The following is a 24,332-nucleotide window of genomic DNA, read 5'->3' as shown; positions in this document are numbered from 1 at the left end:
TTAGCTGTGGGGTTTTGGAGACGTCTTTTATCATGTTAAGGAGGTTCCCCTCTATTCCTAGTTCGTTGAGTGTTTTTATCGCAAAAAGGTGTTGGATTTTGTCAAATGCTTTTTCTGCATCAACTGAGATGATTATGTGGTTCTGTGTTTTATTCTACTAATGGTGTATTACGTTGATTTTTCTGATGTTAAACCTTGAATGCTTGGGATAAATTCCATTTGGTCATGGTGTATAATTTTTTTTAATGTGTTGCTGAATTCAGGTTGTCAGTATTTTTGAGCATTTTTGCATCTTTGTTCTTAAGAGTTAATGGTCTAGTAGATCTCTTTCATTTGGTGTTTTTGTCTGGTTTTAGGTATCAGGGCAATACTGGCCTCAGAATAAGCTGGGAAGTGTTTCCTCCCCTTCTATTTTTTGGAAGAGTTTGTGAAGAACTGGTATTAATTACTTAAATATTTTGGTAGAATTCAGTAAAGCCATCTGGGTCTGGGCTTCTCTTTGTGGATAGTTTCTCTGATTACCAATTCAGTATATTCCATATATTCCAAACACAAGAACATTTCTGTTGTGCTTTATATTCCATAGAAAAGGGATAAAACTCTACCTAACAGTCTAAGTCAGGTTTTGTCACTAGAGCAGCTCAGGTCAGATCAGGTTTTGCCCTGACTCATTAAAAAGGATTTCCACAACGTGCATCATGGCTAATAAGACATCAGGACTCGTATTCCTGTAGTGCTACTAAGCCAGCCATGCCGTGTCCCTCCTCGTCTAGCTTGTCAAGCCAGCTTCCTTCTTTGGCTGGGCTGAAGAGGATCTCAAGCTACAAGAGGAAATCAAGGCATTTTCTTTCTTCTGGGAGATTTGTGGAGTTCTGGTCAGTCCGTAAGGGCCCACATCACACACCCAACACACTCTGTGTCTGTTCCCCCATCTGGGAAACACAGCTGGACAGGGAAGAACTGAAGGGAGTGGCTGGAGTGGGGATTTCCTCCACACAGGAGGGCTGATGACAGGTATGTGCTGAGACTTCAGATATTCTGATGAGAACCAAGGACAGGAGAGAGACCAGGCCTTCCTTCCGGCTGCTCCTTGTGTAATTTCTTGTGGGTTTGAAAAGGAGAAGTGGCATCAGGTCCACCTCCTCAATCCCTCTGCCCTCTGTCCTCAACCACAGCCCAGCTGAGGTCCTCACCCTCCAGACCACCATGCCAGCCTCTTCCCTGGCCTCCTGGCCTTGTCTGACCCCAGAAGGATCTCCCCAAGTCTTACTGGACCCCGTCCCTCAGGGCCAACTTCAAGCCCTGCGCCCTGCTATTTAGAGGCTCCTCAGGATCTGGCCCCTACCTACTCCTCCATGCTCCCTGGGTAACTCCGTCTCACTTCCTCACTCTCCATACTAATTACTTGTTTCCCTGATGAGAGAGGAGGAGGGAAAGCTTTCCAGGTAGAGGTTCATGTTACAGGCAAAAGGCTGGAGATGCTGAAGCATGTGTGGGTTTGCAGGAGCCAAGAATGTTTGCCAGGGAGTGGTGGGTGGCGAGACTGGGAAGATCTGCATCCTGGGTGCCAAGGTGACAGCAACCTTCCCCTTACTCCCCTAATGCGGGTGCCACCAAGTCCCAATCTGTCTCCTTGGGAACCTTCCTGTTACCCTCCTTACCTGCCACCTCCCCAACTCCACCTGCTCCAGCCCACTTAGACCAGAATCCTCCTGGATCTCTAAGCCTCAAGTCTCTCCCCTTCAATTCTAATGCTGTCACTCCTTTGCCAAAACAAGTCACGTGGCCAAGCCCAGAGCCAGTGTGGGAGGGGACCACTCAAGATGTGAGCCCTGGAGTGTGGTCCACTGGAGGCCGCCAATGTAACAGTCCTACCACGTGTGGTCCAGAGACATCTTAGCTCCGCTGCTGACGTGCGGACGCATCAACAGTGTAAAGAGATGAGGCTGACTCCAGGGCATATAGAGTATTTTGGAGCAAGCTGAAGACCGCAGCTTTATCCTGGAAGGCAGAAGCAACCACAGGGGTTTTGGCAATGAAGAAGTCATCTTGAACATCGCAGCCCCAGGAGACATCACACGGAGCAGAAGAACCTCCCAACTGAGCCAAGCCCAGGCCACAGAGTTAGGAGGAATAACACATTTCATTGTTTTAAGTCACTAAGTTTGGGGGGGTTGGGTTGTCATGCAGTAAAATGTTAAGTGGGACACCACAGTCATTCATTTGAACATTCCTCCAACAATTACTGGCAGGTTGACGACTAAGCTTGAACACTCAACATCATGCTGCAAGTGATTATTACACTGCCTGCCTCCCCACCTCATGAATTCTTCACTCGTTCAGTCCTTCAAATATTTATAACCCAGGAAAGGTACCTTTGGGTTGGGTGGGGTGGGGGGACTGAGTTTAAACCACAGGCCCTGCCCTTAGGAAATGAAGGTGAGCTAGTAACAGGAGGAACAGAGTCGCTTTCTCCCCCACCCCCCGGGGTTCGAGCTGGTCTAACAAACGGTAGGGACTCAGTAACGTGAGGGCTGAGCTGGCGAAAGCACCCCGCCGCCCGTCGCCAACTCCCCCCGCCCCAGAGCCAGATCTCACTCGGGCAGCACGTCCTCTGTGAAACCTTACACGCACCACCATCCACTACGTCTGCTGCTCCTCTCTGGGGCTCTTTGGCCCCTGCATCAGTTAGAACTCGGGTGACCTGCAAGTGATGAAACCCCAAACAAGCAGTCAAACAGTTTAACTCTCCCAGGCGACTGGTAACTTGTGTGGGTCTCGGCAGCATCAGGAACCCAGGCTCCGCCTATCTCGTTCTGCTGCCTTGCTGGGCCTACACGTCTAAGATCACTTCCTGGCCTGGGATGGCTGCTCCCATTCCAGCCACCTGATCCACATTCCAGAGCACGGGAAGGAGGAAAGGAGGGGGAGCGTATCTCCTCCCCGCTTAGGAACACTTCCTAAGAGCTGCACATACCACTTTGTTCACATATTACTGGCCAGAACTTAGTCGCAATGCCACACCAAATTTCAAGAGACCCTGGGAAACTGCCTTGAATCCAGGCAGTCATGTGCCCAGCTAAAAATCAGGGTGTCTGTCTTAGTAAAGAAACAGGCGGACAGATGTTGTAGGATAATTGGTTCTGTCTAGCCACAGTCCCCGGCCTGCTCCCTGTCACAGCCTTGACTATCCTGGGGCCTCCCAACCACAGGGGGTTCTCCAGCAAGTTACAGCTCCCCTGACCGACTCCTCTCATGCCCGAGTCAGTACCCACCTTATGTGCATTAACTCACTGAGTCTTCACACCCGGCCCCTCAATCTGGTTCTACTGTTATCCCCATTTTACACACTCTTGTAATCTGAGTTCAGAAAGACTGGGCAACCTACTCAAGGCCACACAGCTATTAAGTGAAGGAACTGGGATTTGGATGCAAGCAGTCTGGCTGCAAGGCACCTGCTCTTAACCACCACATACTCAGCCAACGTCTGTGAAACTGAACTGCACCTCAGGACTGTGCTGGCCAGAGACACCTCGTGGACCCGCTACCCAGTGGGCCAGCTGCACTCCCATCAGCTTCCCAGAGAACCTCCTCACTCGCAGGACACAGGGGTGTGCGAGCCCAGTAATTACGTCCTCCCCAGAGAGAAGGGCAAGACTGCGGCGCTGACGTGGTGCCCTCTTCCCCATGCTAGCGACTAAGACCAGAGGACCAGCTATTTCTAGACCTTTATTTCTCTGTGAAAAGGGGAAAGAAAGGAATAAAATAAAAACGACACAGTTGACACAAAGAAAACCACTGAGGGGAAGGAAGGGAGGTGGAGAAGTAGATGGCGGAGGGGGTCCCCATTACAGCAGCAGGAGCCAGTGACCTGGGATGCTCACATCTCTCCCCCAGCGTGGGCGGCAGTGGCCCCTTCCTCCCAAGGTCTCTGCCCTGTCCCACCTTGCGCTCCCCTCAGCCCCTTGGGAGGTGGACGGTGAGAAGTCGGATTCCCGGGCTGGGGAGGGGAGGACCCGTGCTGGGGGAGGGCCCTGGGGTCAGACCATGCACAGGGAGTGACAGTCAAAGGCCCCCCAATGTCTCCCTGAGGGAGGGACTGGGGGGGAGGGTGGACACCAGAGGCCGGCGTTGGCTCCTCTTCCAGCATCAGGCGAGAGACAGAACTGGGGGAACAGGAACAGTTGGGAGTCAGAACAGCAGCTAGCCCTCTGCCCACAGCTGCTCCTGTGTCTCCCCGCCTGGAGCGGCTGCTCCCAGGCCTAGCGCCATCCTTGCAGACCACCTTGCCGCTGGGGTCTCGAAGCTCTCAATGCCTTACCAGTCAGAGCCTCCTGGGCAAAGTACTTGACGTCCACGTCCTGGTCCTGGGTCAGCTTCTCTAGGATGGGCTTGACTTCGCTCTGCAGTGTGCTGGGAAGAGAAGAGGAGGGCAAGGGGTCAGCCAGGTGGGGCCGGGGGCACAAGGTGCGCACAGACAGACACACAACTGAATTAAGAGTCTCAGGGGCCAGAGAAACAGTTACTTTGAAGGTTGGAAGTCTGACAAACCAGGACAGAGGCCTCTGGGGCCCAGAAGAGGTACAGGGATGTCAGACAGTGTGGAAAAGTGGAATCCAGAACCCACAAGTCTCTGAGCCTTGGAAGTCGGTACCTTCCATTCATTTAACATACTTATTGAGGCCTACTGCGTATTAGGTGTGAACACAGTGGAAAATCCAACCCTCTTGATTCTCACCCACGTGGAGCTTGGGCTGGGAGGAAGACACAGACCAAACTGATGATGAGTAACAGAAGAGGCAAGCGCCAAAACGGAGGGACTTGGCCCTACAGGAGCCCAGGGAGGCAAGGGGCCCAGGGAAATGCATCTGCACCGACACTCAGCTGTCTGGGGAAACGAAGGTGGAATTCAGAGAGAAACTAAAGGTATGAAGCTGTGTCGTGGACAGAGACAGAAGTCAGAGGTGCAGGTGTCACATGTCCCCTTCCAGTTGACAGAGCTCCCCCTCCCCCCCAATATAACCACTATTCTCATTTCCATCACCTACATGCCCCTTGATCCATTTTTGAAGTTGATATGAATGGAATCCCAGGATAGGTTTTCTTGGGCCTGGCTTCTCACGTAGGTGAGTCTCTGAGAGTCACCTAGGTTGCTGCACACAGCAGGAAGGAGTCTTTTTATTGCTAAATACAGTCTCCTACCATATGAATAAACCACAACTTATCCACTATACTGTCGATGGGCACTTGCGCTGTTTCCACTTCATGGCTAAAATGAATAAAGCTACCATGAACGTTCTTTTGTTAGAAACAAGCACTCCTTTCTCTCGGATATACACCCGGGAGAGGATACAGCCGGGAGAGAACACACCAGCTCATGGAGTGTATGTCTAATTAGCTTCACTCAACTCTACCAATTTTCAATGATTAGGCCCATTTATTATTTACAGCCCCACCGGCAAGATATGAGAGTTCCAGGGCTTCCCTGGTGGCGCAGTGGTTGAGAGTCCGCCTGCCGATCAGGGGACATGGGTTCGTGCCCCGGTCCGGGAAGATCCCACATGCCACGGAGCGGCTGGGCCCGTGAGCCGTGGTCACTGAGCCTGCGCGTCCGGAGCCTGTGCTCCGCAACGGGAGAGGCCACAGCAGTGAGAGGCCCGCGTACCGCAAAAAAAAAATATAAAAAGAAAAAAAAGATATGAGAGTTCCAGCTGTCTACCTTCACCAACACTTGCGCCACTGAGCTTTTTCAGTTTAGTCATTCTGACATAGCGATCCATTTCCCCCACTGAACTGGTATACACGAGGGTCTGTTTCTGTGCCCTCAATTCTGTGCCACTGAGCTATTTGAATATTATTGTGCCAACACCTCACTTTTTAATTACTGTGGCATCACAGTTAAGTCTTGGTATCTGGTAGGATAAGTCTTCCAACTCTGTTTTTCTTTAGGATCAATTTGCTTATTCCAGATCTTTGCATTTTCATGTTAATTCCAGAATCTACTTGTCAATTTTTCAAGAAAGGACCTGCTGAGATTAACTGAGATTATACTAAACTTATGAGTCTGGGGAACCATCCCATCCATGAATATTATGTACGTCTCCTTTAATTTCCCAAAGCAATATTCCATAGTTTTCACTAGAGGTATTATACATCTTTCATTAAATTTATTACTTGGTATTTGATGGTTTTGGAGCAATTGTAAATTACACACACACACACACACACACACACATGTGTTAATTTTATTTTCTAATGATTTGTTGCTATTATATAGAACTGCCACCTTCTCACCCCCTCCCACTATGTGAGGCAGGTCATGTGAATTCTCATTCTACATTTGAAGAAACTAAGACCTCGAGGTCACAGAGCAAGCAAACAGCGGTCCTGGGCCTCAAACCCTAAGCTCTACCTTCAAAAGTCAAAGATTAAGATGCCTAAAACCAGTGCTACTGGTGTGTGAAGGAGGGTCCAGGCCTCACCTGTTGTCCAGGATGGGCCCTATCTTCTGTAGGGACTTGGCCACGTTGAAGCGGACATTGGCGACGGGGTCCCCAGCCATACGCAGCACTGTGGGCAGCATGTGCTTGGTGGTGATGTCCTGCCCACAGACCTCAGACAGCACCTGGAGGTCAGTGAGTAGCAGAGGGTGACTACCCGAAGCTCACGGCTAACTCCCATTTCTCTCCCTTTCTGACCAAGGCCACTCTGGTGATTGTCGGGCCAGAGGGTGAAGCTGAGCAACTGGGGGAGCTCTGAGCCCAGATTCGCCCACCCTGAGGGTAGTTTATTCTCTGGAAGCTCCCATTTCCCCTAACACCCTCCTAACACCACTGTCTCCCTGCCCTGCAAACTCCCAGCCCACATTGTCCCATCCTGTCTCCCCACCCTCAGACTTCCCTTCATCCTCTTGGGATGGGACTTGATTCCTGACACCTGGGATCCCTTCCTTAGTACAGTGGTCTCCAAAGTGAGGCATGGGAAGAAATTATCAGAACACTTAGTTATGTTAGTTTTGAAATCCTATCCTTTAATTTCTAGTTATGTGTATGGCTTATTTAAGTGATTAAATATAGCTAATATATGGCAGAGCTAGAATTAAAAAGGTCTGATTCTATAAACTGCACATTTAACTATTATATCATAAATAGATATATACACATTTTGTGAGGAAGGAGAGGGTGCTTCCTCTCCTACCAGAAAGGTCTGGCAATCACTGTTCCGAGAGGCCAAGTCTCCCTAGTCCTGGGCCTCCCACAACGCCAGGTCCCCACCCCCAGAGGCCCTGTGACTCTGACTGGGGAGCCCCAACCTCTGGCCTGCAGTTCCCCAAGGACTCACCCCTGCAACCCCAGATCCCATCACTTGCCCACCCCCAAGCCAGGTTTCTCCCCTGCGGACCCTCTGCCATTCCTCCTCTCCTAGGTACTCCCCCACCCCTCAGGGACAGGCCGGAGGCAGGTGGGCGTGCTCACATTGATGCAGAAGAGCGTAGTCATGCGGTGCAGGTAGTTGGGGTCCCCAGACATGGCCAAGACCTTGGGGATGATAGTAGCATGGGCCCACTCCTTCCCAAACTTCTCCACCAGTTTCTTCAGGTTGCTGGTGGCCGCCTCGCGGATGGCATAGACTGCAGAAGGATGAGGGACAGGGGGCGGTGATTCAGAGGTGAAGGACTGACTCGGGTGGGGAGTCACAGTCACACTCACTACTGCCTACCGAGCAGCCCTAGGTACCAGGCCACATACGAACGAATAAACTCCAAGAGAAAGAAAGGGCTTGCTGTGTGCTAAATGTAGGGTTTTCTTTCCACGCAGTACCTCCTCAAGAGCTCCAAGATACAGACGGGCACACCGAGGCTCTGAGAAGTGATTTGCCCAAGCAAATGATTTAGTACTTCGTACATGGAATGGAGCCTGCCTGTTACAGAAAAATGTTAACTTTTATTTTTGCCACTCTTAGTGAAAACAATGAGCAGTTCTCACAATGGCCTTGAAAGGCTGGGATGAGAAGTCCCATGTTTCACAGAATGAGCGTGGGCTGAAAGATGGCAAGTGACTTGCTTAAGCTTCGACAGCCAGGAGGTGGGATTCAAACCCAGGCTGTCTGCTTGGTAGCCCTAGGACTCTCGACTGTAGCAGGCAGCCCCTGGGTGACCCCTGCGCTTCTCTGGGACTCCAAAAAGCAAGGAGCTGGTCCGCGTGAGCATCTGACAGCATGGGAGAGAGTGACTCTAGCCTCCCCCACTCTCCCCACCTGCCCCAGACAATCCGCCCTTGCATCCCTCCTGGAGCCCCAATCTCCTCCCAGAGACACCAGAAGTACTCACCATGATCTACAAGCCAGGCCATGCACAAGGAGTTGAGCTTCTCATCGAAGAACTCCACCCCCTGCAGAAGACAAGGAAGTAAGGGATCACGGGAGACTGGGTAGTTTCCAGCAAACCTCAGGGAAACCACACCCACCCCAAGCAGCTGGGACACTGCTCAGCTTCACCTGAGGGGCTTTTTCTCTCTCCTCCCTCTCATTTAATTCTATCCATCTTATAAAGGCCCTATTTCCTGTGTACCTTCCTCCGACTCCCCGGACAGTCCTCACACCTTCCACTGAGCCCTCACGGCCCCCAGGTCCACCGGCACAGCCCGGGACACACTGCACTGTGACTAGACTCCACCGTGCACCTCTCCCAGGGCAGCGTGCCTGGCACCAGGCCTCCGCACTCACCAGCTGTCCAGCCAGCAGAGGCATGTACTCAATGATGGCCAGCCGCACTCGCCACTTGGCATCCTCAGCCAGCTCCACAATGGCGGGAAGCAGGGACTGGGACAGCTGCCGGATGCCAATCACCTCGTTTACGCAGTCCAGGTTGGAGATGATGTTCAGCCGCACCTCCGGGCACTGAGGAGAGGATAGAAGGGTTCTGAGAGAAGGCCAATGCACACAGAACCCAGGGCAGGGCGAAAAGAGCTCAACCACACCAACCTCATATAATAAACATCTCTGCAGGGCAGACTACCACTGCCCAAGCCCAGCTCCCGGCCCTGGGGACACGTTAAAAGCACACACAAAGCAAGCAACATGGATTATTAAATGGGACAGCTTTTCAAATCTCATCATAGAAGCACAAAAAATGTTTAGCCCTTTTGAAGAATCTGCAGGAATCACAGTGCAAAAACATGGTACCCTGGGAAAAACAGACAAGATAATAATCCCAGCTCTGCCAGTTGCTAGCTGGGAGCCCTTTGGCAAGGGACTTAACATTTCTGGATATCAATGTGTGACACAGAAACGTCCATCTAATCCCAAAGGGTGGTTGAGGCTACTGAACTGCCTGATCCACAAAGGGCTTGGCATGTGGGAGTTTATTACTTTTATCATTTCTGTTACTTTTACTCTTTCTGCTAGTCTTTGAGCTCTGTAAGGAGCACGTCTCATATATCCTTATGTCTCTAGTACCCAGCAGAGTTTCTGGACCATAGTAGGTGCTCAATACATCAGCTGAAAGAAAAAAACGAAGGAATAAAGAAATATTTTTGAACCACTAGGTGACTACCAATATTATGAGCTCTGACTTACAACATGTGCACATATGCAGGTATTCCCCACTTTTCGAAAGTTCGCTTTACACCACTTTGAGTTTATGAAAGACCTACACTGGTGCCTGCTTTTGCTAACCAAAAGAAACCCAAAGAGGGTTTTTGCTTTCACGAGAGAAAAAAATTGCTTCTTTGCTCTACACCATTTCAACTTATGACAGGTTCATAAGAACACTCTACCTTAGGAGAGCAGGGAAATCTGTGCCCCCATCTGCTTCTAAAAACCTTTGAAGCAACTTTTAAGAAAAGGCACATAAGCACAATTAACTCCTTGTCCAACATCATATATTCCTGGGGCAGACACCACAGTTAATTTTTTCTACATCTCCCTCTGGGAGCTGTGGGGTAAGGAAGCAAGCATTGAAATGAATCCGTGAACCAAATGAGCAAGTGTGCAGTAAGGGGTTAACTGGACAGGTCTAGGCTCTTCAAACTTGGCACATTCCAAAGGACTGGCCCTTGACCAGCTCCTGGGAGATGATCTCTAAGCACCTGGAATATCCAAACTGATAAAAGGGTCTTTGTTTACCTGGGGGCCTTGGGCCATGCCAGATAGAGTATGCTAATAATGTGATTTATGGTGAGGACCTTGGGTCATGTGGCATCAACTTGACCTCTACAGAGGCTGGAGACACAGTAACCTAAGGTCAGCCACGCGAACGGCTCCATTCCATGCCTATGTGACCAATCCCCAATAAAAACCCTGGAAACCAAGGCTCAGCGAGCTTCCCTAGCTGGCAGTCTCCTCATGTGCTGTCACACGTTGGTACTGGGAGAATTAAATGCACTATGTATAACTCCATTGGGAGAGGATAACTGGAAACTGGCGCCTGGTCTCATGCACCTTCTTCCTTTGCTGATACTAATCTGTATCCTTTCACTGTAATCAACAGTGACCATGAGTATAACAGCTCTTCTGAGTTCCGAAGGCTGATCAGGCAAATCACTGGAGCTAAGGGTGGCCATGGGGACTAAGACTCAGCAAGCAATGAAGAAGAGCAATGGCAGCCGCTGAAAAGACAAGACAGCCTCAGCTGCTGGCTCCAAAGTGAGATTGCCCAAAAGGCCTCTCCAACAAATCCTTTGAGAGAAGCACCTAAGTCCTGCTTTTCAAAAATAATAGAGTCCCCTTTAGGAGTGAAAGACAGCCAATTTCCTACTACCTAGTCTGAGAACTGAAGAAGACTCTCAGAGCCAACACAACTTCCCCCTCCCCTTCACTGGATTAATGTGTTTCTTCCTAAAGCCAAGGATACTCAGGGAGACAGGGAGAGGGAAGGAATGTCCCAGGGCTCATCAACTTGTTAGTTTCACTCTTTTTCTGTTATATTCCTTTGAATCTTCCACTAGATAGAGCTGCTGCAAATGTTCACGAAACACTGTTTACATAAATAACATAAATGATTTAATTTTAAGTTTACTTATCTTTTCTTAAAAGTATATTATATCCAATGATTATAAAAGCCTCAACTGTCATAAATGGCGGAGGGGTGTGCACAGCAGGGGACTCCTATGTGAAGAAATGAACTGCTACAATGTTCCCTCCAACTTCCTAGTGCACTGCATACGTGTGCCTTGTGTGTGTGTGTGTGGTGTACGCACGTTCGTGTGCATGTGCATGTATGTCAGGGCAAGGCCTCTGCAAACACAGAAGTTACACTAACAGGTCTCACACCAGCCTGTGGTATCACCATCTGCCCAGTCCCCACCAAGGCAAACAGTAGGGGGCCTGCGAGCCCCAGGCCCCAGCACGGCCCCCCCTACCTCTTGAAACCAGCCGCGCCCCCCTCCCAGACTCCAGCAGCAGCCTCCGGTCTGGTCTCCCTGCACCTCTTCGGCTGCAGCACTTGCATCTCCCTTCGACACGTCTCAGGGCTCCTTCCCAACACCCAGATCTGCTCCGCCTCCTCCACCCCAGGTTCAAGTCCACGCTGCTTCCCTGGCTGTCACCCCATGGCCTCTCCAGCCATCGCGCGGTGCTCTCTCTCATCTTTTGTGCTCCAAGCCAAATAAACAGCTAGCTGAGGTTGGTCCCATGACTGGCTCTGGCCAATGGGGTGTGAACAGACAGGATGGGTGCCCCTTCGGGGTCTTACTGTTGAGAGGGCGGGGCCCGCTGCTGGTCGGTGCCCTCTCCCTTCAGCCACCTCAGACCCACAGAGTGCCAAGGTCAGCAGGGCCAATCCCCCAGTGTAGGTCCACCCCACCTCTGGACTGTTGTGAGAGAAATAATTCTCTACCTTATTTAAGCCACTGTATTTTAGGGTCTCTATTACAGCATCTTAGCCTGAACTCTGATCATCATGAATGTATCACAGCACCTGTATGATCAGGGCATCATGGGACTGCCTATCTGTCCCTCTCCACTGCCAGTCTCTGAAGGTCCTTGAGGAACAAAAGTGTCTCGTTCTTTTTTTTTTTTTTCTTGGAATCCCTAGTGCCCAGGAAAAAACGACTAGTACAGAATAAGGGCATGCAAAACAAATGCCTAATAAACAAATAAGCTAACGTGCAGTCCATCATGCCCACCAACATTCAACTCCTTGGCAACCTGGGTGTTTGTTGAAGTTCCTGGCGAACTGGGAAAGCAGCCGCCCCACCTGTCCCAGCCAGAGCACAGAGCCTTCCAGGCGCCCTTACCTCATCCTTCAGCTGAGCCAGGAAGAGGGGCAGGAGGTGCTCGATGGTGTTGTCTTTGCCCAGGATGGGAGAGAGGCCCATGATGACTGAGGCCAGGGCCGACTTGACATGTTGGTTGGCGTCTGACACCAGCTCCTGGGAGGGAGAAGGAATGGGGGAGCCACAGGGTCAGTGGCCAAGAAGACTCCAACTCCTAAGAAGCCCTGAGACACAGCCTGCTCTCGCCATCTCCATCCAGGGCAGGCTTAGTGTGCACGGGGAATTGCAGGTCCATACATGTCCGGCCTGCCTGGAGTTCAACGACCCGTTCCCAGCAGCTTTCACCCCAATCCCAAAGCTCTCCGGATGAGGAGATCCAGTGAGCTTCGAGGGGGAAGCACTCCCCGCCTCCACGTTCAGCCCCGAGCCTCGGACTTTGCCCGCACTCAGGGCTCCTAACTGCTCCAAACGCCAAGACCGCCTGGCCCTGGAAGGCTGGGAACTCGGTTTGCATCTGGCTGTCCCTAATGCCCAATCTCCATCCCTTCTTTCCAGAAGGCTCAGATCTGCTCTATTCCTCCCACCAAATTCCCTGTTACCTTGATGCAGGGCAAGATCTGGGTCATGATCACATTCTCCCGACAGTCAGCTGAGAGATTTTCACAGAATTCTGTGGGCAGGGAAATGGAGGCGGCGGGAGGTAAGACCCGATGTCCTAGTTTTGCCTTCAGCCTCCCGGACACCCACCCGCTTACTGTGTCCTGGTCGCCAGCACCAACCTTTGACCTTGTGGGAGGCTGCGGCCCTCACCTCGGCCTCACAGTCTTTCATCAGGTTCTGGAAGGCAGGGACCAGGTCCGTCTTGGTGATCTCAGGCCCCACTGCTTTCTGGAGCTGCAGAAAGGGAAGGTCAGGGGGGGTCAAAGGGCTTGGCAGGTATTCTAAATGAATGAGAACAAAATCAAAGATAAAGGCACCAGGAACGGGGTAAAAACAGCCCTTGGAATCACTGCTGAGATGTAATGCCAGGGCCATGGGGGTGACCTTGGCCAAGGCTCGGAGCCTCTCTGAGCCTTGGTTTCCTTGTTGTATAGTGCCGAGTTGGGCTGGGTAGTGCAGTGGTCACAAGCATGGCTCTGGAGTCCATCTGCCTGGCTCAAATTCTTACTCTTACTTAGCACCTGTGTGACCCTGGATGAGTCCCCGTACGTCTCTGAGCTGTACCACGAGGGTACTTACTGCACAGTACTGTTGTCTGCATTAGAAATAACTACAGATCTCCTTCCTGTTCAGGGTTGGGTTTTCTGCTACGTGATCCAAAAACAGTCTAATGATATGTGCTGGCTCTCACTTTTTGATTTAAATATTTCTGTGTTTTCTAAGACTGGTTACCAGAGCCCGTGTGACTTTTGTAATTAAGATGAAATACTAAGGGTCAAGAGGGAAGCAGGCATGCTAGGCCCTCCGCATCTCATGACACCAGGCCAGAAGGGGTGCACAGGTCCTGCTGGCGTGCCGCTTCTGGAGGCCTGGGGGGAGACAGGGCAGTTCCTGACCAAGGGGAGAGGTGAGGACCCCAGGGGCCTGATGCCCATCTCTCCAGTGTCCCCTCGCCCCAAAGCCAGTCCCAAATGTCCTTGCTCGTACTTGCCCTCACCGCCCAGTGTCCGCTGCCCACGCCAGACACAGTCCCTACCCCAGCCCTCACCCACTCATCTTCCAGAACCTGCCTCAGTGCTTCCAGGCCCAGGAACACCAGCTAGCCCCGCACCTGTCACACTTTAACATTACATTTCCCTCTGTCTCAGCTGGCCTCCCTCTTCAGGCTGTCTGTTCCCTGACAGCCAGGGATGTACTGAACTCACCGTACCCCAATGCCCAGCAAAGAGCTGGTGCTCAATAAACCTACTTTTGCAATAAGCAAACTGAGATTTCTGTGGAAAGAGCACTGTCCTGGGACATGTGGCATCTTGTCCCTGTTCTGCCCGCCTGATGGTGTCACTCTGACCAGTCCAACCTCTGGGCTGTGTTATGGGGCTGAACTGTATCTCCCACTGAAGTCCTAACACACCCCACACCTACCTCCCTGGAACCTCAGAATGTGACTGTACTTGAAGACAGGGTCTTTAAAGAGGTCATAAGGTAAAATAAGGTCATTAGGGTAAGCCAATCCAAAATGACTAAAGTCCTCATAAGAAGAGGAGATGAGAACATAGACACACAATTAAAGACACGGGGAGAAGACAGCCATCTACAACCAAGGGAAGAAGTCTCAGAAAAACCACCCCTGCTGACACTTTGATTTTGGACTTCTAGCCTCCAGAACGGTGGGGAAATAAAGTACCACCCAGTCTGTGGTACTCTGCCACAGCAGCCCCAGCAAACAGACTGTCTTCCCTTTTGTAAAAGGAGATAAAGTTCGATTAGGTCAGGACCACATACATGCTACCCTTTCTCTGCTCCTGTGGTTCTCTCCCACAGAACCTTAAGTTGGCCTCAGAACCCTTCAATCAGGATTGGCAAGTTAAGTGAGGTCCAAATGGATGATTACCGAGATCTTACCGCTTAAACACCCGACGATTCCCCTGGGCTTCACTAAACCCCAGCTCCTATATGTGGCCCCTCCCCTTTGCCTGAGGCCTCAGTCTCCACATCTGTGAGACGCTGCCAACAGCCCCCTCATGTACCCCCTCATGTACCCCCTCATGTACCTCTGTGAACTTGTCGGCCACCATGTATCGGACACGCCAGGACTTGTCCTCAGCAGCCTGGCGCAGGGTGGGCATCACCAGGGCCTCCAGATCCTCCTGGGGTAGGAGCTGGGCGATGTTCACACACGCCTCCACCGCTAGCAGCCGCACCGAGTCCTGAGGAGAGGATGGGAACAAGGAGGGTGCAGCAGAGGCCCCATCAGCCCTGGGACGCCCTTTCAGACTCAGGGTCCACTGGAGGGAGACAGAGGAAAGGGGCGTGGAGCAGACCCCACCTGCTCGTCAGAGGCCAGGTTGGAGAACATGGGGATGATCTCGCTCTTGACGTTGTCCAGCTCCAGCACCTTGGCGAACTCCCCCAGCTTGGAGGCTGCGGCCCGCCGCACCATGGGGGTGTCATCTGAGCACAGGTTCCGGAAGTACCTGGGGGTTGGGATGGGGCTCAGGAGGGATCCCTGGGATCCCAAGGCAGCAGGTAACACCATGGAGGGCGAGCACAGACGCTGTAGTCACGCAGTTCCTGGCTTTGCCTGGGTGACCCTAGGCGAGTGATAGCCTCTGAATCTTCCCAGCCCTACACAATGGAGCTGATAACAGTACCTACCCTACAGGGTCGTTATGAGGGTTAAATGAGACAATGTGCATGAAACAATCAGCTGCCTTTCTGCAATAAGTCCATAGTGAATGGCAGGTACTGAGTATATTATTATGACCACATAAAATCGCTTGGCTGGGGTGCTGGGCTGAGGCTACTCAAAGCCTTTCCCTTCCAGCAGTGGCTGCTCCAGTTGGAGATGCGCGGGGGCACATGCAGCCCTCTGCGTGCCTGCAGGCAGCTGTAAACCAGTATTCTGGCAGCAGCGATGGCTCAGGGCCCGGGCTTGCTGCTCAGTGGTTCATAAAGATGGTGGATGGACAGAAGTCCAGAGGGAGGGGAAACACACATTAACAGAAAATTTTAATCCAATTAAAAATATTTTCACTGGTTCTTCTGGAAGCCAAGTCTTACATGCAAGCAATTCCCTGGGGTATCAAGCCAAAGGGGAGAAGGGTAGTGGAGGAGGAGGCCTCCTATCTGCCAACCGGAAACAGGCCTAAGACAGCATCACACATCACTTGTCGAGTGCTTCTTTGTACCAGATTCTGTTCTAAGCATTTTGTATGTAGTAATTCTTTTAAATCCTCACAATAACCAATGGGAGGAAGAACCATCATTATCTCCACTTCCTAAACGACCAAGAGGCAGCGCCTGGGTTCACACCCAGCTGTGTCCAGACACCACGTCTCTGAGGGGTGGGCAGAGGGGAGTGGGGGCTGGAAGAGCTCTGGGGCCTTTGGGCCCTGGATGGGCCTAGAGGGGACCGAGGTTTGAGAGAAGGGGACCAAGCAGAGGGAAGAGGCTGGGTCTTGCCAGGGGACTCACTGTCGAAGTTCCGCCTTGACGGCACTGGACACGCGGGGGTAGCAGACGGAGAAGAGGCCGCAGGCCGACGTGCGGGAGGTGAACCAGTCGCCGCCCGCCAGCCGCTTCACGAGCGGCACGAAGTGGGCCTCAAGGTCAGAGGGCGAGTGCTCGTGCGAGATGGCCCGCAGGGACTCCACCGCCTTGTCCCGCACCACGGTTTCCTCCACCGTGGCCAGCGACTCCAGGGGTGGCTGGGGGACAGAACACGAGGTCACCGCCCATTTCCCTCCCCCCGCCCCACACTACTCAGCTCCTCCAACAGGCCTTCCCTGACCCCCCCCAAGCCAGCCTGCCTTCCCTGAAGAACCTCTTTCACAGGACCCTGAAGGCACTTCAGTGGGGTCCACACACCTCACAATTATACACGTCGCTTTCTGAGGAGAGGGCCGCAACTGTCATCAGCTTCTCAAAGTGCAGGAATCATCACTGATGTTGACTGGAACATCTATTTACTACATGTTCTGAGCAGGGCCACAACTCTAGGGGGGCACTGGTTCTAACTCACTGAATCCTAAGAAGCAGGTCCTATGAAGAGGAAACTGAGGCACAGACAGGCTAAGTAACTTGCCCGAGCATAACAGCCACAAGCCAGGATCTAAACCGGGCCAGCTGGTCCAGAACCTCCAAAGGGCTGACAGGCAATTGCATCAGGATCTCACAATACTGGGGGACTTTGAGGCTCGTGACTCTCACTGGTTTGTTACTGTGAGGCCTGGAGTGATCACGTTCCTTTACAGACATTTGACTGGCTCACCACCGTGTCCCCCGAGCCCAGCAGACCTCTTGGCACAGGGCAGGAACTCGGGAATTACTGACCTAATGAAGGGAGACTCAATTTACCCTAATCTGTTCAAAAAAGATGTGGAGGTCTGTGGTCTGAAGTCCAACCTGCCCTGACAGGTAAAGAAAGTAGAAAGAAATGATAAATGGAAATGCTTCCAGGGCCCATGCAGGAAACAGAATTGAAGCAATGGGCAAAGGTGACAGGTGCGGACAACCGAGGCAGAGACTGGGGCAAACTGGAGAGCATACAGTCTAGGGAGTACAGCTGCTTTCCAGCTCTGTCAGCTGTCACCACGGGGAAACATGGCTGGTAAAAGCAAAGCTGGTTTCCCAAAAGCAGCCAAAAGGGGCAGGTTCTTATCTGTGAGAAAAACCTCATTTAACACATGCTCCAACATGGATAAACCTTGAAGACGTTACATTATGCTAAATGAAATTAGCCAGTCGCAAAAGACTCCATATTGAATGACTCCTTTACGTGAGGTGTCCAGAGCACAGGCACACCTTGTTTTATTGCGCTTCACTTTACTGCACTTTGCAAATACTGCACTGTTTTAAAAAATGAAGGTTTGTGGCGTCTACCAACTCTATCAATGTCATTTTTCCAACAGCATTTGCTCACTTCAAGTCTGTGTCACATTCTGGTAATTCTCGCAATATTTCAAATTTTTTCATTATTAGTGTATTTGTTATGGTGACCTGCGATCAGTGACCTTTGATGTTACTATTGCAAAAAGACTACAACTCGCTAAAGGCTCAGATGATGGTTAGTATTTTTAGCAAGAAAGTATTAACTAAGGTCTATGTACCTTTTTTTGACAGAATGCTATTGCACATTTAATAGACTACAGTAAAGTGTAACCATAACTTTTATATATACTAGGAAACAAAAAAATTCATGTGACTCGTTTTATTGCAATATTCACTTTACTATGGTAGTCTGGGACCAAACCTACAATATCTCTGAGGTATGTCTGTAGTCAGATTCACAGAGACAGAAAGTGGAATGGTGGTTGCTGGGGGCTGGGGTAAGGAGCTTGGGGGTCACTGGTTAATGAGTACAGAGTTTCTTTGGGGAAGATGAGAAAGTTCTGGAGATGAATGGTAGTGATGGCTGCACCACAACGTGAATGTACTTAACATCACGGAAGAGTACACTTAAAAATGGTTAAAATGGTAAATATTATTTATAATTTACCATGATAAAAAAAATCAAAAACAGAATTTTTAAAAACTCATTTTAAAAAGGTGGCAATGGGGGTTTCCCTGGTGGCGCAGTGGTTGAGAATCCGCCTGCCAATGCAGGGAACACGGGTTCAAGCCCTGGTCCGGGAAGATCCCACATGCCGCGGAGTAACTAAGCCCATGTGCCACAACTACTGAGCCTGTGCTCTAGAGCCGGCGAGCCACAACTACTGAGCCCACGTGCCACAACTACTGAAGCCCGCGCGCCTAGAGCCCATGTTCCCCAACAGGAGAGGCCACCGCAATGAGGCCTGCGCACCACGGCGCAGAGTGGCTCGCGCTCTCCGCAGCTGAAGAGGGCCTCCGTGCAGTGGTGGGGACCCAACACAGCCACGGGAGGGAGGGTGGGGGCAATGATTCACAAGGAAAACGTAATGCCATGCCTGCCTGGGGACTCTCAGTGTGCGGCCTGTGTCACAGGGACACGCTCTCGTAGGGTTCTGGGTGCGGGACTGGCTCACAGAGGTGTGGTTGCAGACGTGGTGTCACAGTACTGCAGGGACCGGGTTCCTCTTATTTCCTTGTTCTCCCACTACCCAGGCTGGCACACAGGAGGCACTCAATCTTCCATTTAGAGTCCCTCAGTAAATATTGAGTAATAATTGATTAATACTTAGCAAGTGACTGTAAGTGGAACTTATGGTAACCTGTCACGATAACAGAGGCCTGGGGACCAAGGCTAAGCAGTAGTTACATCACCCAAGGATCTCTGCCCCAGTGGGTTACTGCAGGGAGAGGTTCTCACAGCGTGGTTCCCAGAACACCCACGGCAGGATCACCCAGGAGGCCTCTCCCAGCACAGACCTAAAGAATCAGACTCTGGGGGCAGGGCCCAGGAAGGTGCACATTGAGGAAACCCCAAATGATGCTTTTGCATAACAAAGACCCATTGCCATGAGGCCTCTGTGCAATGGAGGGTGGCGTTCTCAAACCTGGGGAGGGGGAAAGGCGTGAACCTCCTAAAATCATCTCTACTCGTTTGAGGAGAGGGTCTGGAGTTTTCATTTTCATCTAAGGGACCCATGATTCCAAAAGGGTTAAGAGCTGCTGATACAGAAATAATCCTCACACTATAGCTACACAGATCTCTGTGAAATTCCATCTCACTCACACCGCAGAGAACGAGGGCCGGGATCGGGTCTGACACACCTCTGGGTTCCCGGAGCCCACAGTCCTTGCTCATGTTCATGGAATGAACAGGTTGCAAAAGAGCCATTTCCCGTAACTTGTCAAAATCCACCTCCTCCAGGAGCTCCTCCTCGACAGCTCCCCCATCCCATCTAACCCAGATTAGCCGCCTCTTCTGGGTTCTAAGGGTCCCTGGTTTCCCTTTATTCCAGCTTGGATCAGCCTGTGGGGCAACCAGGAGCCCTCTGAAGACAGTACAGAAGAGTGGTAGTGGCAACGAGTTGGGGGCCTGGGTTCAAATCCTGGCTCTGCCTCTTCCCAGCTTGTGCCTCGGTTTCCTCATCTGTGAAATGACACCAGCACGAGTCTCACAGGGTCGCTGCAGGACACAATGGGTTACTGTACATAAGGCACTCAGAACACACGCTGCAGGTGCTGAGTGAGCTGAAGCTATTCTGACCTGACTTGCCTGCGGGTTCCCAGTGTTGCCTGGCCCAGAGGATCCTCACGGATACCAGTCCCAAAGGTCACACATGACTGCTCCCCAAAGAGAAGCATGGGATGACAGGGGTTTCCCTCATTGGGAATGATCAGTGGAAGACCCTGACTTGGCAGGGGAAGGAAGCCGGGTTCCAGCCGTTTGTCTGCAGGCCTGTGGCTCTGGCTGAAGCTGTGGGGTACTCAACAGTGTTCTCTGCTCCTGAGTCCTCTGAGAAGCTGCTGAAAGCTATTAATTCTCTCCTCAGAAAGACTGATAAACACCAGGGGCTGCAGATAGTTCCATGGAGTTCAAGGGACCCCTTTCAGGTAGGTCCAGGGACCTCACCACGTTCCTGGTGTTAAGCAGTCCTGCTCTGTATAGAATGTATGAAATGACCTCATTCACATACAATTTTCTGTGTGTTCATATACAATTACACATGTGCACTCAGGTGAGAGACAGGATACCAGAATCTAATGATAATTATCAAAGTTTCTTGGAGTTAATGCTTAATGCATGTTTGGAAGAAAACAAATGACCATATGTGCTCAAATCCAAGACCCCAATAAGCAGCACATTATTTCACAGACCACTAAAAGGAACAAGGCCTGCTGACAGTAACTGTAAAACAGCATCAAGTGCAGATGCCACAGTATGCTAACATGTCTTCAGGGACCATGAAAGAGTTATTGGGAGGAAAAAAGGAGGCAGAGCTGCTCCACGGCTCTGAAGAACAGTGAGCAACCTCCAGGGGTCTTTCAACCAAGGCCACGGGACTCGAGCACTTCCTCCCCTCTCTGCTCCCAGACAGCAGTCGTCAGTATCTGACCACCTCTGTCCCCAGACATCACCCAGCACAGGGTCTCACAGGCAGGAAGTGGGTGGGGCCTGGGGGAGAGTCAACCGGACACACCCGGACTCCCAGCTCTGCCACTCACTAGCCGTGCGACCTCCGACACTGAACCTCTTGTTGCTCCAGGTGGCTGTCTCTACCCCAAGGGGTGGACACGACCTCACAACATACGGCATTAATGACAACGGAGCTACGATCTGTGAGTACTTACTACATGCCAAGTACTGTGCTAAGGGCTTCTTGAGTCGATTCTCAAGGTAAGTTTTAATGACTCGAGGTTAAGTAACTTACAAGTCACACAGCAAGCAGTGGAAGAACCCAGCCTAACTCCAAACTGAAAGCCTCACGCGTCGAGTGCCGGTGGGGCCTGGTGCTGGTCAGGCACGCCCAGTCAACGGTAAGGAAGACACTCGCGTTTTCGTGCTGATGTATTAAATGTCACTGCTGACTTGCCGGATTAAAGTGAATGTCCAAGGCCCAGCTGTTCCGAGAAGATGACCCCAGCCTCTCCTGCACTCTCCCCTCCCCGCCCTGGCTGCCAGGACCATGGGTCTGACCCCGCCAGGGCCAGGCAGGGGCCTCCCCCACCTTCCAGACTCACCAGCAGGCAGTGCACGTACTCAGGGCCTCCGACCAGAGTGGTGAAGGTGCCCAGCTGTTCCGCCAGGGCCAAGAGGACCTCATCCTCATCGTAGATGGTGTCTGTGGGACAAGACAGACTGGCTTACAGTTCCACCCCAAGTATGACCCCACCCTTCAGTAACCCAAGCTAGGAACAAGCAGGCTCCACTCTGCTTCCTCAAACTGGCAGCCACCCTCCACCTGGGTGGGCAGAGATGAAGGCAGAGGCTGGGGGCAGCTGACAGAGTGCCCGTGGCTAGGTGCGGGACACTGGGGGAGCGAGACCACCTCGCTGCATCCCAGTCTCCACACCAGTAAAATGGGGCCAATCCTTCCACTGCAGCAACGGCCAGAGCGAGGAGCAAACGCGACCATGTGTACGAGCGCAGAGCCTGGGAAACGGGAGCTCTTTTTGCTTCTACCCTCAGCACTGTTCACTCTGCCAGGAACTTCGCTCTCTTCAGCCTGAGAAAGTCTGCTCTGTCCTTCGACACTTGGTTTAGCTACCGCTTCCTGGAAGATTTCCAGGATGCCACCCTGACAGGTCAGGTCCCTTCTCTAGGCTCACTGCCCAACCAGGCCACCCTTATCAGACCTCACTGCGGGCTGTGACCACCTGAGTCCAGGACTGGCTCCTCTGTGCCCCAGCTTCTGCCAGAGATGAGCACAGTGGGCACTCAATCTGCTCAACTTTGCTGAAAGAAGGGACGATTGTGCGCGAAGAGAACTGCTCTGTCCTAACACCTAAATCCAAAGGCCCTTCTCAAGCTCCATCCTCCCTTTGCTGAGGCGATGGGAATGACTATGGCAGAAGACGCTAGCATCCCTAGCGTCTAGGCTGGTATCTCAGCTCCCTGAGTGTACGTGAGGCATATGCCCATCCTGTGGTAGGTTCAAATCCTGCTCTCTTGTTGGCTGGGTGTGTGGCAACTCACTTGGCCTGAGACTCTTTTCTCATCCCCCAAATCACGACAACAGCGTTGTTCTGAGCCTGAAGGGAAATAACTGCTTTCTGTGAAGAGCTCAGCTTGGGGCCCAGCACGAGAGTTAGTGCTTTACTAAACTCTGGCCGGCGTGGCTCTGGCGTGTCCTGCTTTCAGGCTCCCTCCCAGCCTTGGTTTCGCCAGCTCCCGCTGTGGACAGTTCAGATCACCCTCCCTGTTCTGTTCCTTTCCTGGAGACCTTAAGGACATCCTCAACTCATACTCAACTCTACCTCCAGTCCAGACTCCTTGGCCAAGCTGCATCCCTGGAAGCTAAACATACGGGAGCTGCCAGCACCTCAGATCTCCACCCTTCCCACCTCCACACAACTGCCCTCCCAGCCTCTCTGGCCCAGACCCGTCAACCTCCACATTAACGTTGCCCCTGCGTCTCTCCCTGCAGCCCTCACCATGCAAAGCGCCACGTTCAATCCTGGTCCCGTCCGCCCTTCACTCCTGCCGGCTTCCCTCCAGGCAGCCTCCCCGGCACCTTCACCAAGAAACTGCTCGCAGCACGTGCTGCGTGGAGCACCGGATCCGCCAGCCATCCTGTGAGTTAGGGCCTGCTTTACCCCCTCTGCAGAGAGGGGAGCTGAGGCTGGGAGCGGTGGAATGGCTTAGCCAGGTGTGCCCAGCAGGTTGGTGGCACAGCTGGGTTTCAAACCCAGGTCCTTCCAACTCTTTTCTCTACAACTTTTTAGCCACTGCTTTACACTGCCGTACCACACTCCCTGTACCCCTTGCCCCCGAGGCCGTCCGGGTCTCAGCGTTCTAAAGCCTTCAAGTCTCTCCAACAGTTCACCAGTGGAAGCCACTGGTTTGAGGTCATCTGCTCAATGTCACGTGTGCAGATGCCTCCTCCCCATGTGGTGTTCAGAGGCAGATACCCCTGAGCTCCTCAGTCATCAGCTGTGACTGTGGGCAAGTCCCTGCACATCCCCTCAAGCCTCAACTCCCCCAGTGTGAAATGATGAGGGGGTGAGAGTCCCTGCCTCCCTCCCGCCTCCCAGCACCATTACTAGGCCCAAGTGAGAGGATCAGAGATGAAAGAGTTTCACTAGGGACAAAGCACAGCTAACTCTGAGCCTTTACTGGCGATTTTAATTAGTATGAAGTACGAAGTCATAATAAGAATGATGGAAACAGAGGATTTACCATTAACTGGTGATCCAGTCTGTATCAGACATTGTGTCAAGCGCTTTAAGTACATCTTCACAGACAGGAGAGCACAGGAACGGTCTAATCGCTAACACCTCAGCAGCACTTACCACATGCTGAGCACTTCACGTGGGATCTTATTTCATCTTCATATTAGGTTGAACTATTAATGCCCTTCTCACACATGAAGGATCGGAGGCGGGCAGATACGAAGTATCTCGCCCAAGGTCACACAGCTAGAAAGTGGTAGAGCTAGGATTTGAGCCCAGGTAGTTGGGACCCAAGTCTGTGCTATGAGTCATTAACCAACACTGTCGAGTTTAGAGCCAGCGTGACTTGATAAATATCCCCTCTGGAGCACCTCCTAACTGTAGGACCAAATAAGTTACCTCATCTCTCCATGCCTCGGTTTCCTCATCTATGAAATGGGGGCAGCAGTCTTACCTACCTTAAGGAGTTACTGTGAGATTAACTTGGACAACAATGGTGGTGTACATTTACTGAGCACAGCTCTATGTGAACGAACTCAATCCTCACAAGAAAGGGTTTAGAACACCACCTGGCACATTAGGTATATATATAGTAACTGTAGGCTGCTATTGTTATTATTTAATGTTCACAACAATGCTACATCACATGTCGACTATGCCCATTTTACACATAAGAACTCTATGGAACAGTGAGGTAAC

The 24,332-nt window shown here is 51.7% G+C and overlaps 1 protein-coding gene across 1 annotated transcript in view; it reads right to left on the bottom strand.

The window, feature by feature from the left end:
* Window positions 1–3,716: 3,716 nt before the first annotated feature.
* PPP2R1A (protein phosphatase 2 scaffold subunit Aalpha) overlaps window positions 3,717–24,332 on the bottom strand; it is a 32,559-nt gene continuing 11,943 nt past the window's right edge. The window contains exons 3-15 of the mRNA XM_082863437.1: window positions 21,483–21,583; window positions 16,350–16,582; window positions 15,202–15,349; window positions 14,927–15,082; window positions 12,995–13,109; window positions 12,815–12,885; window positions 12,237–12,371; window positions 8,725–8,898; window positions 8,330–8,390; window positions 7,476–7,630; window positions 6,483–6,625; window positions 4,322–4,413; window positions 3,717–4,166 (exon numbers count right to left, since the gene is read on the bottom strand). Coding sequence (XP_082719563.1) covers window positions 4,150–4,166; window positions 4,322–4,413; window positions 6,483–6,625; window positions 7,476–7,630; window positions 8,330–8,390; window positions 8,725–8,898; window positions 12,237–12,371; window positions 12,815–12,885; window positions 12,995–13,109; window positions 14,927–15,082; window positions 15,202–15,349; window positions 16,350–16,582; window positions 21,483–21,583 — 1,601 coding nt within the window. The 3' untranslated portion in view covers window positions 3,717–4,149. The remainder of the gene's footprint in view (window positions 4,167–4,321; window positions 4,414–6,482; window positions 6,626–7,475; window positions 7,631–8,329; window positions 8,391–8,724; window positions 8,899–12,236; window positions 12,372–12,814; window positions 12,886–12,994; window positions 13,110–14,926; window positions 15,083–15,201; window positions 15,350–16,349; window positions 16,583–21,482; window positions 21,584–24,332) is intronic.

This window comes from Leucopleurus acutus (assembly GCF_964270905.1).
Source record: "Leucopleurus acutus genome assembly, chromosome: 20".
NCBI lineage: Eukaryota > Metazoa > Chordata > Mammalia > Artiodactyla > Delphinidae > Leucopleurus > Leucopleurus acutus.
This window is presented reverse-complemented; position numbering and strand designations above follow the sequence as displayed.